Below are 19062 nucleotides of genomic sequence, written 5' to 3' on the forward strand. Positions count from 1 at the left end.
TACAGAAGCAGCTCAAGGGCAAAGACAAATGAATACAGAAACAACCACCAAGTACTCCTCTGATAAAGAAGTGGAGATGAGCGGAAGAGTGGCGTTAGTGAGTGAGTGAGAGTAAAATAAAAAGGAAAAAATACTGAAATTACTGAAAATAATAATAATAATAATAATAATAATAATAATAATAATAATAATAATAATAATAATAATAATAATAATACAGGTAACTCTCGATTTACGCGAGTTTGTTTTACACGTGTTTTAAATAACGTGGGGTCCAAAATCCAAATTAATGTTTAATTTACACGTTTTTTCACTTATACGCGATATTTTATGGAGTGGCCACCAGATGTCTCACGCAACTGGACTCACACGGCGCCGCAGGCACACAGCTGAGCTCAGTTCTTCCCGCGCGCCACTTGAACAACAATACAGTACCCACGCTGCCACGCTACTCAACAATAGGGGTGGGCAGGTACCGGTACCAGTACCGGTACTAACGGTACCAGCTATACGGTACGGTACCGGTACCAGACTGCTCGGTACCAGTACCAATACTAGCCAGTCGCTCATGGTGTCCCTCATTTCTTCCTCACACGAGTGAGGCTGAGACCGAGTGCCTGATTGGATATCTCAGTGATATGAATATTCTCTCTCTCTCTCTCTCTCTCTCTCTCTCTCTCTCTCTCTCTCTCTCTCTCTCCACTGAATGAAGTGAATATTTATTTTTCGATGGAAACCTACCTCTTGTTTGATTTACATTGTTTTAGATTTACGCGACCTCTTCAAGGACACAATACTCACGTAAATCGAGTTACCTGTAATAATAATAATAATAATAATAGTTTTGACATTCTTTCTGCTACTCTTTCTATTAACTATTTGCAGGGGAGAGCTAGCAGGATTTTTTTTTGTTTGTTTGTTTATTCTTCACTTTGTCCTTGAGCTGCCTCCTCTAACTGTGAAAGAAGAAGAAGAAGAAGAAGAAGAAGCCAGTAGAAGAAGACAAAGAAGTTGCCAAAGAAAAAAAGAAGAAAATGAAGAAGAAAAGGAAGAAGAGACAGCCAGACAAAGAAGAAGAAAAGAAACCATAAGAGGAAGAAAAAGATGCCAAAATAATAATAATAATAATAATAATAATAATAATAATAATAATAATAATAATAATTCTTGCTCTCTTAACTAACTCTTGGTCATCCTCTCTTAGCCGTTTCGGTGAAACTTTCTCAACTGCCTGCGCAGGGACATCAGGGACACTACTAACTGCAGCACGGAGACCTTCAAGAGAAAATTGGACCTGTTTCTGCAGGGGATCCCTGATGATCCCCCTATCCTACACACGACTACTCCAAGGGGGGGCAGAGAGTAACTCCCTCCCTGACCAGCTCAGCCACATTAGGAGTGGAGCACAGTGTAGGGGTGGTGGACTCCCAAGTCGACCGTGGTGAACAAGACCTAAACTAGCTACAACAAGACAAGACAAGACAAATCATATCAAAAGCCTTTGATAGGGTCTGGCACAAATCTTTCCTTTCCAAACTACCCTCCTATGGGTTTTATCCTTCTCTCTGTACCTTTATCTCCACTTTCCTCTCTGACCGATCTATCACTGCTGTAGCAGACGGTCACTGTTCTTCCCCTAAACCTATCAACTGTGGTGTTCCTCAGAGCTCTGTCCTATCTCCCACTCTCTTTCAGCTGTTCATTGATGATCTTTCCAAAACGAACTGTCCTATCCATTCTTACTCTGATGACTCTACTCTGCATTTCTCAACTTCTTTTGATAGAAGGCCAACTCAACAGGAACTAAACGATTCCAGGCTGGATTCGAGGCTGTAGAACACTTAACCTCAGACCTTACTATTATTTCTGATTCACTCACACAGCTCTCTTGGTCAAAGTTGAGTCAATGGCTCTTCATCTCATCAACTCCCTTCCTCATACTGACAGTCTTCTTTCTCTTAAACTCAGCCGCCATGTTGCCTCTCTATCTTTTATCGATATTTTCATGCTGACTGCTCTTCTAAACTTGCTAACTGCATGCCTCCTCTTCTCCCACGGCCCCGCCGCACTCGACTTTTTACTCTAGCTCATCCCTATACTGTTCAAACCCCTTATGCAGGAGTTAACCAGCATCTTCACTCTTTCATCCCTTACACTGGTAAACTCGGGAACAGCTTTCCTTCATCTGCATTTCCTCCTGCCTATTCGACCTTCTTCAAGAAGAGTGTATCAAGACACCTCTCCACCCGAAATTGACCTCTCTTTTGGCCACTCTGTACTTTTGTCCGTTATGAGAGCAGTGAGTAGCGGGCTTTTTTTCTGCACTCTTTTTGTTGCCCTTGAGCCATCTCCTTTGTTGTAAAAAAAAAGAAGAAGAAGAAGAAGAGAAAGAAGAAGAAGAGAAAGAAGAAGCAGAAGAAGAGGAGGAAGAAGACTACTCACTGTACTTTATTGAGGCTGTTGGAGGAGGCAAACATGGTCCAGTCTTCCCCTGGGCCAGCACAGTCAGGCTCAGAGTGATGGCCGGCTGACCTGAAGACCACCTATCAACCCGGACTTTAGCAAAACACTGTAAAGTGGAGCAATGATGAGTTCCAGGATACACCATAAGCTAAGCAAGATGGCACCACTATAAACACTTGCCTACACCACTAATGGACTGGGGCTGACCATCAGAGCCTATAAAAATTGCCTACAAGTGCTACAGGCTGACAGGGGAAAAAAAATCTGGAACAGATATGCCTAGCCAAAAGGGACTGGCAGCCTTGAGTTCCAATGCACCAGACAAACGTAAGAGCCTGGAGCGATTCCGTGGAAATGCTAAGTTTAACAGATGAGCTAAATTATATGGATGCCAGCAAGGAGGAAGGGACACAAGTTTATAGATGAAGGAGTACTGCCAGAAACAAACCAAGCCCTGATCCAGGACCACAATGGGACTGCCTGTGTGAGCCTTGCCTCTTTTGTCTTGTCTTCTTTGTCCTGACAGCTTTTACCTGTTAATAAAGAGTTGATGTTTTGTGGGGTTGTGGCTCGGGGTTCAAGATCGAGGTGAACGGTTCTGCAGTCCAGCTCAGCGTCCTTGTAAGTGCCAAAATCAAACTATACTCTCCATTACCGTTCTCTTCCGGTTGGTGTCAGTTAAGACCATCGTCAACAATCTTGGCCATCATGTCAGGAGACCATTGCTGCACACATACACTGGTCAGATCACCGTCCACACACATCGGGATGCAGAGCTGGGACTACCGATTGACATTTGGGATCGGTACTACCGGCGGTAGATTACTGCTACCGATACCAATCATTCGGTATTTTGAAGAAACTACCGAATACCGCTACCGATCGCATGATTGGCAGTCAATCGGTATCGGTAGATTGAAAAAGCGAGCGCGGGACTTTTTTGTTAAGACTTAAGAGAAGACGACCCCGGCAAAATGAAACGGACAAGTTTCAACACGTTCGAGCGCATCTATGGGAAGCAGTTAGCAGGAAATTCCAGGTATTACTTTGACGTCATCACGCTTAGCCAATCACCGGCCGTTCTGGGCGTTCTCAGCCAATCAGAGGCAGCCACGACCTAGCAGATTCTCGCTCCGCCAAAGTTTTGGCGGAGCCCCCTCTGTTTGGCCTGCCGACGCGAGTAGCCTACACCTACGCTCTAGCTCCTACGCTCTCGACAACGTGCTCAGCCTCATCGCCTAGTGTTTTAAGTGGCAGTGTTTTTAAGTCCACCCGCCGCGGCAGCAGCACCGACACCGACCTGGAGTAGGAGGCTCAAGACTGCTTCAGTTGTAATTTTTTTTTGTGTTGGGAAGAAATTTATTTTGTGAAAGTTAATAAATAATGCTGTATTGTCTAGTTTGTTTAAATTTAACTTTTTTTCAGTTTGATGTTTATTTTTTGAGGGAGAAATTCATTTATTAAATAAGTTATGTATTTTTGAACTTAAAAAAGGTATTAAAAGACTCTAATTTACTTCTATTCTTAAGTTAACCGAAATAAGAGAGAAATAACTTAAAAAGTGTGTTATGGGCCTTTAAAAACATTTTTTTATTATATAATTATAGAGTTTTTTAATCTACCGATACCGAATCTATACCGATCGGTAGATTTCTGAAAAATCTACCGATCTACCGATACCGATTGGACGCGGCTCGCTACCGACTACCGATACCGGTGGTAGATTTTTTCTACAGAATCCCAGCTCTGTCGGGATGTCGTCTTAATAACATCATTACTTGGCATAACCTCGTCCCATCATCGCCACACACAAGGTAATGCAGTCAAGACGATTGGCAAAATCAAACGCTGGGAGTCATGATTGTAAAGGTGTGGCAGAAGCCTAGGAGCAGCTGAACTCCGACTTGCCTCCTCCCAAAATGTGCTGGCAAGGCTGACAAAACTACCTGCATTTCTGGATCTGGATCTGGATTAATAATGCGTAGGGCACCCGTACAGGTGCATAACACATCGTGCATCATTAAAGGCAAACTGGACCCACAGTGTTTAAGTTCCTTTAGACCAGTATCCAACTTGACATTTCTATCTAAGATACTTGAAAATGTGAACTTAAATCAGCTAGTGGTGCAGGCTTTACCGGATAATCAATCTGCCTACAAGAGGCTTTACTCAACTGAAACTATTCTCTGTTCGGTGGTAAACAACTTGCTTGTACTCAAGGATGAAGGGAAGTGTGGTGTTCTGATTTTGTAAGACTTGAGTGCTGCGTTTGACACGGTGGAGCACAGTCTATTGCTTCAGGATTGTAAGAATATTGGAATTGAGGGTGGTGTGCTGGATTATCTGAGGAGTTACCTTGAGAACAGAACTTACTGTGTGCAAATAGGTAAATCATTCTCTACTCATAAACTTTTGCAAAGAAGAGTCCCCCAGGGAAGCGTACTGGGTCCAATTTTATTCTGTGTTTATACTATCGGTCTTTCACATTTGCTAAGAAGGCATGAAGTTGACTTTAAACTGTATGCTGATGATACACAGTTCTATTTGTCGCTGAGTGATGTGGAAAACACTGAAGATATGCTGAGCAGAATTATGGATGATGTTGGGAAATGGATGAATTCTAAGCAACTGAAGCTGAATGAGGATAAAACTGAATGCTTGATTGTGGGGAAGAACAAGGATCTCAGGAGGCTAGATATTTCCACTCTTTGGATAAAAGATGACACTATGACTGTAAAAAAGTCAGTCAAAGATTTAGGTGTGATACTTGACTGCACTCTGTCATTCAAAGAACAGATCAATCAGGTGGTGAGAACGGCAGGCTACCATCTGAGAAATATTGCATTTGTCAAGAAATACCTGGATGATAAGACTATGAAGATGCTTATATATAATCATGTAACTAGTAAGCTGGATTATTGTAACTCACTTTATTATGGCCTTCCTAAATATCTGCTGAAGAAACTACAACTTGTTATGAACAGAGCTGCAAGGCTAATAAAGGGTCTGCCCCCCTGTGAGAGCATAACACCTGCACTTATAGACTTGCATTGGCTACCCATTAAGGCACGAATAGTCTACAAAATATGTGTCTTGACTTATCAAGCAACGCGACTTGGTAAACCTGGATATTTGAGAAACATACTACAGAATTTTCATTTGGACACCACCATGTCAGTGAGACACAGTACAGAATGGTATAGACTCTATGAGCCCAGGGTCAACCTGGAACTGGGTTTCAGAGCATTTGAGAAGAGTGCCCTGCAGCTCTATAACGAGTTACCCGGGGATGTTAAGAACAGTGACAGTCTGGCAATCTTCAAGAGAGCGCTGAAGATTCACTTATTCACTAAATCCTACGACTTAACAAATATGAGGATTGAGGACAACTTTAGGTGCTAATATTACTCTTATAATGTTAGCGGCCCTGTGGAGCGCTGCTACAGCGGCGGACCGGGCCTGAAACCTCATCAACAGTAACGGTAATGGTAACACACATATTTGTTGGCTGTTGGGGGGACGGGGGAGCCGAGTGTGCAGGGGAGGGAAGTGAATCAAGTGTAATTGTTAGTGTTGGTGTGTTGTGGTGACAAGTGAGTATGTATTTGTTATTTGAATGAGTCTATTGTACCGCAGTCTAAAATCTGTTGACAGCACAGACCTTCCTCTCCCTCCCCTCTCCATACACCTCCTCCCCTCCCCCTCCACTTCCTTCCCCTTCTCCCTCTCTCCTTCCCCATCTCCCTCCCCTCTCCCACACTTCCTCCCCTCTCTCCCTTCACCTGACAGTACGGCAGGCGGGTCCCACGACCTCTCCATGCCTCCTCCCTCCATGATCGGACCAGCGGGTGCCCTTCCTCACGTCCCGAGTACACATATCTGACAAGGCTTTCATAGGCGTTCGGGGCATTTCCAGGGATAGTTTAAGGGCCCAAGTGGTAGTGTAACCCTTCTTTTGTACATGAATATGAAAAACACTCATGAGAACCCGACTGATCTCCTTTTCGGCATTTGAAAATAGACATGAGAGGAAGAATCGTCTGAAAATACCCACCCTGCTGGCCTCATGCGTGACCCTTCTTTTGAGCTGTATCGCTTCGTAGGTCCTCCTCCTCTTGGTCCTGTCTTTCGCTTATCCACACACACCGCTTCGCAACGGCATTATATTATCTATCTTCTAGTAAGTCAGTAAATAAGTAAACAGAGCTAGTAATAACACACACTCAACACACACGCCGCGTCTCAGCCCACTCAACGGGGTAACATTTCAACGCCTTCTCCTCTTCTCTCATGCAATTCAGCTCTAATCGCCGATATTTTTACTGTATTATTGGCCTAACTAACTCTTCACTTCCCTTAGATTGCATAAATATGATGTATAATAGGGTAATAATAACAAAACTCACAGTTTTACTACACTCCGACGCGTTGCCATGACAACCACACCCAAACATCCACGCGAACTTTTAGCGAGTCTCAAATCTTCGCATCGCCGCGGACCCTTTTATTCCTTTTTTATTATTATTCTTGAAGCTATCTCCTTTCACCTTCTACCTTCCAGTCTCTCTCTCTCTGAGCTCAGTTGAAATGCAACGTTTTGGAGCCTTCTGATTAATGTAAAATCACTTAGGTTTAAGGACAGACCACCTAGTCTGGACCATGGGGTCTGTGTGGTCTGATTTTCTATGTAAATCTCCCTCTCTCTCTCTCTCTCTCTCTCTCTCTCTCTCTCTCTCTCTCTCTCTCTCTCTCTCTCTCTCTCTCTCTCTCTCTCTCTCTCTCTCTCTCTCTCTCTTTTCACCTTGTACATACCTCTCTCTCTCTCTCTCTGTACCTTCATCTCTCTCTCTCTCACACACACACCAGGGATGGAATATTCGTATTCGGTATTCGTACTTGAATACATCAAATATTGTATTTGGGTGTATTCATATAATTATTGATAAAAATCAAAGTACTCTCATTTGTATTCAAATACAAGGGAAAAGTATTTGAATTTGGCAAATAATCAATCTGACAGATACTAAAATATTTCTTATCAGAAATATCAGCCGTCCTTCCCTACTACTCCAGCCTCCTGGGCGGACATGTAATCATCATGTATAGAACAGGCTCTTTTTAGTGTTGCATAACTTCAGGACTGTTGTACCCAGTTATGTCAAGAAGGTATATTTCAATGAAAAGTATTCACGAATACTTTCATGAATGTATTCATGAATACTTTCAAGAAGTATTCCTATCAGTATTCAAATCAATACCATTCAGTTTATTTGAATTCATATTTGTATTCATTGGAATTTGAAGTATTCATATTCGTATTCGAACATTCAAGTCTTGTATTCACTCCATCCCTGGCGTACACTCATGCCAAGCCCTTGTCAGACCAGACGGCCTCAAAGGACTGTTCTGGGGGTAAAAACACCAGGATGAGCCTCACTGCACCAATAACTTCAGGCTTTTTTATTTCTTGTTTTTTGTTTATGCCATCGAGCTGCTTCCTTTGCTGTAAAAAACTCGAAATAACAAAAAAAATCATAAAAAAAGCCGTGCATCTATTCCCTTCCTCGCTTGCTGGCTCGCTGGTTCCACACGCTAATACACACAAAGTATACATCGTTACACTAGCCTGTAGGTCCCTGAAACACAGTGAAGGAGCCTAACCGCATATTCATGATCTCTCTACTGGCACGTAATCACTGAGTGAAGACGCTCCGCTGTAGCTTCAAAACTAACCACAGCATTTCCTGCAAGTTGCTCTCACAGTGATTCCCACCCAAAGGTACATATGTGATGCTCACTTAACCTTACCTAACCTAACGCAACCTGGCCAGTTTGAGTGGATGCCACACACCCATACATAAAGGAAAATACATGGCCTAACCTAACCAGACATTAACACTGGTAGGTCTGGCACACACCTGCAGCAGCCCTGAGGGCCACACCTGACATGAACACTGGCAGGGTGGCCAACACCTGCAGCAGCCCTAAGGGCCACACCTGACATGAACACTGGCAGGGTGGCCAACACCTGCAGCAGCCCTGAGGGCCACACCTGGGGAGTGGCACACCCCCGTGGGCCACGCCTGACACGCACACCCTGGCTGTGAGTCAGATGAAAGACAAACAAAACACAACTGAGGGACAGCAAGACAGGAAGGAGGACAGTGGAGGGAATATAAAGTACAAGTTGTTTCATATTTTAATATAATTTAAATTAAAACTGTGACAATAATGGTCTCTTTCTGTGTATAGACAATAGGAAGAGGACTTTACAGTTTATGAAAATAATGATTCTAAGGCAAGAATTTCACTAAAAATATGGTACAGTATACACAATGCACAAGATATGATCAGAGCATAGGAGTGCAGTGGCTTCAAGTTGGAAAATGAAATGATATGAAAGTGTTCACTTAATGGTATAAGAAACATCAGGTGTAGAAGAATAAAAGAGAGTATAGTAGATATCTGTCAATCAAAAATAAACGTTTGGAGTAGTACGCTCACACCGCTATCTAAGGTTGCGTGAAAAATATATCCTTTGCACATTTATCACAACATAAAAACACAGGAGATGGTAAACAATGCTTAAAGTCACTCTGCCGTCAAAGGAATCGTGTACAATGGAATAACGAACGTCCTGTGAAAAACTTGCCACAGTCTAGCGAACTCACGTAATGTTTTAAAAGTAGTGGTGGTGGCGGTGGTGGTGGTGGTGGTGGTGGACGTGAGGAAACACCTGGCTAGTCAAATGTTCTTACCTTCTGAGAGAATAACTAGGGTGGGCAGTGCTAACACGTCTGGCAGGCCCACGCTTCAAATCATAGTGTGTGCGTACGTTTAGCCCTACCGTCCGCTTCTCGGAAATAAAGGAAACCAGGAGACAACAAGTTAGTTCAGCCTTGTAGTAGTATGTACTTTTTTTGGCTTTTTTTTGTCTACACTATACTTCTATACCGACAGTAATTGACACCCTAGTCTTTAAAAAATGTATGGAGAACCAGCTCACCAATACTCTACTTTAGCATGATTATACTCTACAAATGAGAATGTCCAGGAACTATAGTCCGTCCCAGCCAGTCCACCAAAACACTGTTCCTCCTGTGCGGCAGCTTCCCTCTCGTGCCTCCCACCTGCTCAGTGACGGCCTGCAGTGGGCCGCTGCCTCATTTTCTCCCGGGAGACATCAATCAACTGTAACGTGTTGATGAAAAATAAAGTGTATTTGATTGAATTTCTCACCCCCCACTGGACGAAAATGTCAGGAATGTGTTATAATGATGTCTGAAGGAAAGGTGCATTGGCTCATGCCTCAGCAGTGAGGAGGAAGCTGCTGCCACGGAGCGAACACTGTCTCTGACGCTTGCTGGGACGAGGTATAGCGCGCACCGTGCAGGGAGGGCCGCCCCTGCACACTGCCGGCTGCCTCCACACTGGACAACACCTCCTCTAAGACTTCTCCGTGAGGCAGGCACTCCACGCTCCGAGGGTGCCTTTCTGTCTTTGTATATAAACAAGTACATCTCTTTTGTACGCTGTTGTGTGAGACAAAGTAAGACCAAAAAACTGCTGCATTCCCATGGAGGAATTTCTAACTTTATTAAAATATCCTTGAAGCAACATGACAAGCCAACGTCTTACTTGTTCAGGCCACAGAAGACGACGCTGTCCCCCACAACACCAGGTTTTTGCAAAGGCTAAATCTGCTCCTTTCCTCGTCTGACTTCCAAGAGATGCAGCACAAAGCTTTCAGTGACTGTACACACTAGACAACCCATCCTGCACAGAGGCTGTGCAGCACATGAGGGGCGGTGCTGTGGGGCGTCTGTCCTCCGTACAAGTGTCCTGAAGAATGTAAGCTATTGGCATATTATACCAATATTTAACATGATAAAAACAAGATCAACAACACTCTGGCCTTTGATATTATATAATAAATCAGTGCATTAATAGTGGTACAAAAAATATAGAATACAAGACATGGGTAATCTTGTCAACATGGAGGAGAGGTGGCGAGATGGTGATGACTGTGACCAAAGCTGATGGCAAAAAGGTGATGATGAAGTGTGACCAGTCTGAGACAAGTGTGGGAAGCGTCAAGTTGGAGGGAAATTCAAAAGTAACCAAATGAATCAGGCGACGAAAATGTTTGCTGCAGAATTTACTTTAACAACTCTCATGAAACAACTGATAAAACATCACTGTGAATTACAACCCATGTTTGGGACTCCAGTGTTAGAGCAGTGTCCCACACAGACTCATGTAGAAATAAAAAAACATTGTTACTATTCTTTAAGGCCGAGTTCAGAGGGCAACTCTCACCACTACCACTACTACTACCTCTACTATAACTACTGCTACTCTTGGTGTACTTAAATTTGTTCCTCAATCAATCATACATAAACTGGAGGGGCTGACTTTTGCATAAGATCAACTTCTACACGAGTGTGTGCGGGAACACTGGTGATGCGTGGATAATGTCACCTATCAATACTGAACATAATTACTGTACTGTGTATACAATAAGTAAATGAAGTAAACTCAAGGAGTAATCTACCACAAACAAGGTCATTTTCAGTACCTGAGACAAAGAAAGCTGCTAACTGAGTCACCACAGAATGTAAACAGGCGACGAAACAAACATACAATTTACACCTCTAGTAACCGAGGCCATTCTTGAGGTTTCGTCATGGATATAGTTTACAATATTCACACTGCTTTCATCAGCAAATTATGTACAGAACAGTAGTGTACAAGGAGTATGTATTTCCAGTTATGTGTCAGAGTGGGTGGGGCCACGCAAGATGGATCAGAGCTGCAAAACAAGTCATTACTAGTAGCAGTAGTTGGTCAACGTACGTCCGTAGCCAGGAACTCGACAGTGGCTCGAGATCATCCTAATGGTTTAGGGGGTAATTTAGATACATTATTCAGGTCAATCTGAATTCAGTGCTTTCCTCAACCATCCGCGACCTGCCCCATCACGTGCTGAGTAACGGGCGCCTGAAGAGACGGACACTGAAACTCCTTAATGCAAAGACGCGATATTCCACCCGTGCCTTCCTGGCCGCTAGTTACGTTGAGGCAGCTTGTGCCCGCGCCACTCAACCCTCCATCAGGCAGGCAGCAGCTGGCGACTGGGCAGTTTGCTGGCACCATTATAGTCCTGCCCAGCGAGTCTGTCAAAACAACGCTCGCCCCATGGGTCCCTTCCTTTGCCTCAAGCTGTCGACGGTGACAGCATGAAGTAGGGAGCTGCCTCGTTTTTTTTTTTTTTTTTTTTTTTTTTTTTTTTTTAATCATCAACAGCTATTATAAACTCATGATAAAAGTGTACCGTATGTACTTGCATAACAGGTAATGTTTTTTAGCAACATTTGGTGGGTCAACTTTTAAACTCAGGGGGGTGAAATTGAACACATCATAGCCTTGGGGTTGTCAAGTTTTACTAGACTTTGACTTTTGTGCAATAAGTGCATACAGTATTTGATTACAACAGTTTTTCTCCTGTGGCCAAAAATATTGAATGAGTTACAGGACAGCCCAAAGGAAAGAGGTGTCAGCATGCGCTAAGGCAGCTGTTGCCACGTGGTGAGCCTTGTTTTGACAGCTTTGCTGGGACGGGGTATAGTACGGAAACTCTGAACCCATGGGAGGGGGGGAAGGGGGGGAAGCCCAGGTCCTGGTGTGAGGCTGACCCCTCCAGGCAGCCTGACGTGGAAGATGACGGTACTCTTTGGCTTTGTCTATGGAAGCAATTCTGATCAGAGGAAGAAACGGATCTTTAGGAAGAGCAGCGGTCAGCGCCCCGAGTCCCTCGCTGCTGCTAGGAAGTCCTCGTTTCCTTGGCAAGGGTTCACCAGGCCAAGTGATGCACAGACAGTAATGGTTCAGTAATCCTAATTCCACTGGGAGGGAAATTCAATGGTTGAATTCATGATGATAGGAAATAACAATCCCCTTAAAAAAAGTTTGTATTCTTGCAAATCTGGAGTGCAGGAAATAAATTTTTGCTGAATTTCTTAGCAGTTTCTGACAACTGTTGTGACTAATTCCCTTTTGGTACAATCATGGTGCATTCCCACTAAACAGGTCCAAGGGTGTGCTCTGAAACTTGAGCAGCCTCCCACTCTGTGTTCTGCTTCTGTACGTCCTGCAACTATCAAACTCAAGCTCAACTCTCAATGAAGACAAAGAATACTGAGGTAACATAACTTTCTGCACTACTTGCAAAGCAAAAAAGCCAATTAAGACATTGCAGTGTAGTGGTGAATAATATGCCCCCAAAATTATGACTAATATGACTACCATGTGTACTGACTGGTGGTAAAGTATATTTTAAAGCCGAGTTTAGGGTCATCTTTTCCATGGAAGCTCATTTCCCAGAGGGATGAAAATACTCCTCTGTTCACAGCTAGCCAAGCCTTGGCGGGCAGAGGCTAGACCTTAGCATTGTGTCCACCTTTCACCCGGGTGTATACGGTAGCACTCCTGCAATACTCACATGGCAGCAAGGGCGTGTGAGGCAGTGCCACACACACCCTGGCATGTGGTGCAGGACACGACAAAATAAAAGCTACACAGCAGCGATACACTTAAATGTTCTGCAGCAGCCAGGAGGGGTCAGCCAGGAGGGGGAGGGGGCCAGGGGGATGACGATGAGTCTGTCGTGTGTGTGTGTGTGTGTGTGTGTGTAGTCCGTTGTGTGATGAGTGTGTGCGTCAGTGTGGTGGGAGTTGTGCGTCCTATCATGTGTACAAAAATACAGCCTATATAACATTACATACATGCTGCCCAGCCCCCAGCCGCGACGCCCACCCCTGTGCTCGTGTGAGTGCGACGAAAAAGCTATCAAGGCTGCAGTTGCTGGCACCTCGCCGGGACTCCAGCATTGTAAATATCTGAGCTCTCAAAAACTCTAAAGCTTAAGGAAGAGTAAACTATCAACATAACACATGGCATTCAGGACTATGTGCCTTAATAGAGCAGGCACACTCAAGGGATGCAACACCTCCGAGACACTAGACCCTCAGGATACACACGTCAGTCCAGTCACTTCCTCGCACTCTGCCACATGTCTGAGAAACCGTTTGTCAAGGCAAGCTGCACCCCTCAAGGAAACCGTGTGAGCTGCACCAAGGTACTTGGGGTGAACAATGAAAATTATTTTCATTGTTATGTTCCTCTTTGTCACTCTTGAGTGCCTCCCAAGTCCATACAGATCTAATAGTCTTCATTTCCAAGTATACCTAATTTGCCATACTAACCACAAGCTCCTTGGTAACAGTGAGACTAGTTTTCATTATCATGTGTTCTTTTCCTGACCATGAAGTGAGTGCCTCCTAAGTACAGATCTGAAACAATCGTTCCTCCCCAAGAGTGCCCACCTTGCCGCAGGAAGCCTGTGCTCCTCGAGAAGAGGCTCACTTTGCCCTCGAGAGATACAAGTCTTGGGTCCAGTAATGACTGCACTGAAAAACTAACTGGTGTTTTAAGTTTAAGTTGCTGGCAATGGCGCTTTGCTACAAGACAATAAAAATAAAGGACTGGGGTGTGCACTGCATTTCCATCAGCACATTGGCATGGTTTGCTCTGACAACCTTTGGCACCCTGTTCTGTCACAGTTAACGCAAAGGGTCGTGTATTAAAACAGTAATAAAGTTAACAATATGGGTTTCAGATGAGTACAACTTTATCTCTTGGGAAAAGTATCAACACTGATGTGAAGCATTAAGCAACTCGCTCCCTCAACAACTGCACTCATCTGCTTCTGAAGCAGACTGTCCCTTCCCTGTCTCTGTCCCAGTGACATCAACTACAGTTGGATGTACTTGTCAACAAATACCATTCTTCAACAACTACATCCCCATTTCTAGATGATTATTGTATTACAGTTATTACAGTTATGGGGACAGGCTCACAAAGCCACACCGTTGGAGCACTGCCCCACAGTCCTGTGCTGAGTCCAGGGTCTGAGCTGCTCACTGCTTCACACATACAAATGCCTGAGAGGAAAATTTCAGTTGGAAAATCAATGGAAGGTATTTATCACAGACCTTTTCTAGACCTTTGCTTCCAGTGCCCAGCTACTACTGTCCTCTCTCAGCGCGCAGCATTCCCTGGCCGCAGCACACTGTTTCCTGCACCCTGCTCCAGCAGCACTCCATTACAGTATAACCTGATGCCACTCTACCGCCTCCACTCAAGGGACCAAGCAGCACAGGTGACCACTGATATGCTTTCCATTCCTCACTCCAGGTAATCAGTAGTGCCAGATTATAAAATTTAAAACTAATAAACATCAACAATATTTGCAGTTGGATCAGTAAGTGACCTCTGCTTGAGACAAGAGGGTTTTCCTGGCTACACATTTCTTGAAGCAGTGGAGTGTGAAGGTGCTCTGTCCACTGCCAATGTTTTCAGTCCCTGTGCAGTGTGTGTGTGTGCCACAGTCGTGTGACAAGCTCAGTGAAGCAAATGCAGCCCGCGCAGTTACCTGCACCATAACACGTGAAAAATGCTTGAAAGATGTGCTCCCAGTGACTCCCGTCTGCTAGCCACAAGACGATGAAAAAAAGAGTGGACAGTATCTCATCAAAGGTGACGAACAATAATTACAAGTGATTTTTGTGCATTCTGATTATAATGTTAAAAGTCATTGAAAAATATGTTGTGTGATGCAAAAATGTGTCGAAAAATTTATCCTTGAAGTTGATTACTAGCTGATATGTATGTCAGGTGCTAAAGCTAAGGTTTAGGACCTTGTGTGTGACAATTCCTTCCTGAAAGTGATGCTTTGCCCCAGTCACCAAATGAAAACACCAGAGCAATGATCAATTTTGGTGTTCACTTCCGAGTTTCATCCCTTCCAAGTTTCAACGGTTCACCACGCTGTAAATAAAGGTACAGTACATGTTACTGGTGGCAAGCTGCTGATCATTTCTGCTCAGATGTTGTCCAGCCCATTCAGATCCTCACAAAACTGCACAATCAACATGTACTCTACAAGGTGGTCCCAAGGCAGCGTGCACAGAGGCCTCCCTCACACCACCCTGCCACCGGCCTGACAGCGACTTCCAACAGCCCCTCTCCCCCCACCCCCCCTCCCGCCAGTCCCTGCAGCTGCCCTTGCTCTGCTATCTCCACGGAGCCATCAGCAATGAGAAAGCAAGAATGTAAACAAGGAGTGTCTTTGTGCTGATCAAGCCTTCAAAGCAAAGTGTAAGTATTGACATTGCCTATTTCTTTATGGCAACTACTCAAGCTATGCTGCCCAACCTCCCACTATGAGAGCCAACTCTTTCTTCCTTTTCAATATGAAACTCTGAAACAGCTCTCCTCTGCCTGGATTTTCTTCATTCTATGACTAAAAAACTTTCCAGAGAAGAGTATCAATACACCTCTCAGACCAAAATTGGTAATTTTTTGGCATCTATATTAATTTTCTGGGAGCAGCGTGTCACAGGTTTGTTCTGTATTGGTATGTTTTGTTTTTGGCTGCCTCATGCAATGTAAAAAATACATGACTTCCAGCTCTGTTGGGAAGACAAGATGCTCCTCCATTCTCCCATCATCAACACCACCTGTGTGTGTGTGTCCCTGTGATGCCACACCCACACAGCAACACCCACCCAGGCCAAGCCCAGGCTTGCCTTCAGCTCATCTCAGGCACAGAAGAACAGTGGCCACCATCAGCACACAAAAGTCGTACATACTCATGTATAAAATCTTTCCCTCTTTAGGGTTAAGTTTAGAGGGACTGACTTTTACATGGATGGTTGTTTACTAGGGGCTGAAATACATTCAATTAAACCTCTCATAGCCTTGGGAATCAACTTTTGGGCAAGCATGTAGTCTTTGCCAACTCAATCCAATCAAGCAATGAAATTTTCAGGAGAAAGGTGAACCCAAGAGGCTGAGGTGAGCTTCCTGTACCCCTGGCAGGCTACATGTGATGCAGCACTGCCACCGCATTCCTTCCTTGCCAAGCTGTGCAGCAAAATTTAACATCCACATACAAAAGGAGCAGTACATTTGAATGGCCACATTTGGCAATTTTTTGCATACTACTGCTGGAGCCATTGGGGACTGTGTATACTGATGTAAAAGTCAAAATGTTGAGTGATTTTTTTGAGGCTTAGGCTAGATGGGTGACTTTTACAAGGCCAAAGCATTTTCAGGGGCTTGAGTTTATTCCTTAGTCATATGCTTGTTGGGCTTGACTTTTACAGAAGACTGACTTTTACTCGCATACACACAGTTTTTCAAAACCAAAATGAGTGACTAATGTAATGCTTTGATGCACTAATATTTTGGCGTTTTTCACACAGCAATTGAGGCATGACCTGTAGTGCAGGCACAGGAGCCACTGCCACCCTACCAGTGAACAGCACTGAGCACCATACATTCCTGCGCCTACGGCCGCCCCAGGAACCTAAAACAAGTAAGCCCAAAATGAGGGGCAGCCTTATGTGCTGGGTGTAAGATCCTATCTTTGCCTCCTGTGGTTATGGGGTCCATGGGGCTGGCAAGGAACATGTCCCAATACACCTTAACCCTTCAGATTCCCTGAATATTTTCTAAACCACCAAATTACTGTCAACATTAGGCACACACACCTTTTTATATGGCCAGGGCTACAGGCTCCCAATGACTCTTGGTCTCAGGGTGTCTTATGCAGACAATATGCCTATCATTTTGAATGAAGATTTTGGGGGGTCTTCTTCAACACTGTTATCCTCATATGCTGGAAAAAATGTTCCTTCGAAGTATTCTCCTCACATGGTGTGTGTCGCAAGTTTTCATCTGCAGAGTAGTTCAAATAGAGTTACTCCTAAAAATATCACGAGTGCATCTTTCACCAGTTTGTTGTCTTCACTACTCAAAAGTGTCACTCGTGCCCATCCTACAGTGCGTGTCTCAATTCTTTAACTAGAGTTGTCAACTGAGAAATTTTTGAATAAATGTATTTCTACTAAGGTGAAGATCTCAAGGCATCAGCTCACCTCAGAAAAGCACAACAGACTGTAAGACAGAAAGTGGCTTGGAAAACAGCGGCTCAGAGAACAACATAACTCTACCAGGCTGCTCGGAGATGTGCTGCCTCTACACCTTGACTTTCCATCTACCAACAAGAGTGTGATCCCTGAGGTACACTTTCAAGACCAACGGAACTCTTAATGGATACTATAAATCAAATCTCACCGACACAATTTTCATCATTCAGTCAATCTGTAGCACTCAACCTCCTCCTTTACCTTCTTGCTATTGCATTTTTTCCTTTTACAAAGTTTATGGGTGTTTTGCGCCTCCATTCAATAAGCACTTTCCACATTGGTTCCCGGGTGCAGACCTTAAGTGTTAAATGAATTAATCAAACTCTCTTCTACCACTTACAGCCTATCAAGTAGCAAGACCCCTGCTTCCCTCACAGTGGTCCAATGGTGTCCAAACCCTTAAAAATGCAACACTGTTCTCTGCAAGCTGAGCATGAACACAAAAACCAGTGACATGAAAGACAACGTACACACCTTGAATGTAGACTCTGGCAGCTGTGTCTTAGTTAGGACGCCATGTAAGGACTTGGCCATGAGCACACACTACAGCATCTACCAAAGCTCATTGGAGAAAGAGCATGAGAACATTCTGTCAGTGGCAGTGTGTCCAAGTAACCAAACAGAGCAGTACAGTAATACCTCGATTTTTCAAACTAAGGGGGGGAAGCCATGTCCAAAATTGGTGGTAACCCAAATTTTCTCGTGATAAAATAAAGTACATCAAATTCCCTGCAGAGGGAAATGAAATGTGGTCATGGGGAAGGAAAACACAACTATTCACTGCAAATGCCCATCAATGATACACAGTAAGCATTGATCCTCTTGTGTACAAGAAAAAAAACAGTTAAGTGAATGAGGTAAGCCACCAATCTGTAAGAATGGCAGATGCTAATGTGGACATGTGCTACAAATGCAAACAATTGCAAATTTCCTGAGACTGTCTGGAGCCCACAATTTTGACGGTGTTTTCCAGGTCCAGCACGTCGAGGTAATACTGTACTTCTTTACATGTGAGGTTCCTTCACTGGAGTTCACAGTTTTTCACATTGTCGGGTTAACGACTACATTTCTAAACCTATGAATAAAAGCCAACCATAACCGTCTGAGTGCAATAACAACAAAAGGCCCAAAGGCAGCTATGACCAGCAAGAGGGAGGTGGTGACCGATTGGTGAGAGGTGTGGGCGAGGCAACCTGACCTGACCAAGCTGGTGTTGTCACAGACCGGGTCTGGCAAGAATAATGGCTCCATGACTGCTTACCTTATTAACACGGTTTCCCTAGAATGAAAACAACGCTTCTTGAGATGATCCTGGAAGCTCAAATGACACAATCGCAACACACTGTACATCGCTGGCAGCTGATGGAGGTGGTTCGCCCATCAGCAGTCGTGTCCACATTATCTTCAACATATAACGTATACACTCGTGCAAGAGTCAAGTTTTCTGAACTTTTCTTAAGGCCAAGTTAAGGAGATCATCTCTAACATAGATGCTACTTTTCCTGGGGCTTGAATTTCTTCCTCTACTCAACCCGTCATAACCTTC

At 44.1% G+C, this 19062-nt stretch overlaps 1 protein-coding gene across 4 annotated transcripts in view; it reads right to left on the bottom strand.

Annotated features, from left to right (window-relative positions):
- The window catches only part of LOC127008527 (CBY1-interacting BAR domain-containing protein 1-like), a 48414-nt gene extending 41365 nt beyond the window's left edge, over positions 1–7049 (bottom strand). Inside the window, exons 1-2 of one of the 4 annotated variants that reach the window (XM_050880694.1) lie at positions 6518–6745; positions 2443–2569 (exon numbers count right to left, since the gene is read on the bottom strand). In XM_050880694.1, coding sequence (XP_050736651.1) covers positions 2443–2477 — 35 coding nt within the window. In that variant the 5' untranslated portion in view covers positions 2478–2569; positions 6518–6745. Of the gene's footprint in view, positions 1–2442; positions 2570–6245; positions 6474–6517 lie in introns of those variants that run through there. The other 3 variants (XM_050880691.1, XM_050880692.1, XM_050880693.1) reach the window with 3 other exon arrangements.
- Positions 7050–19062: the final 12013 nt, after the last annotated feature.

This window comes from Eriocheir sinensis, chromosome 38 (genome assembly GCF_024679095.1).
Source record: "Eriocheir sinensis breed Jianghai 21 chromosome 38, ASM2467909v1, whole genome shotgun sequence".
NCBI lineage: Eukaryota > Metazoa > Arthropoda > Malacostraca > Decapoda > Varunidae > Eriocheir > Eriocheir sinensis.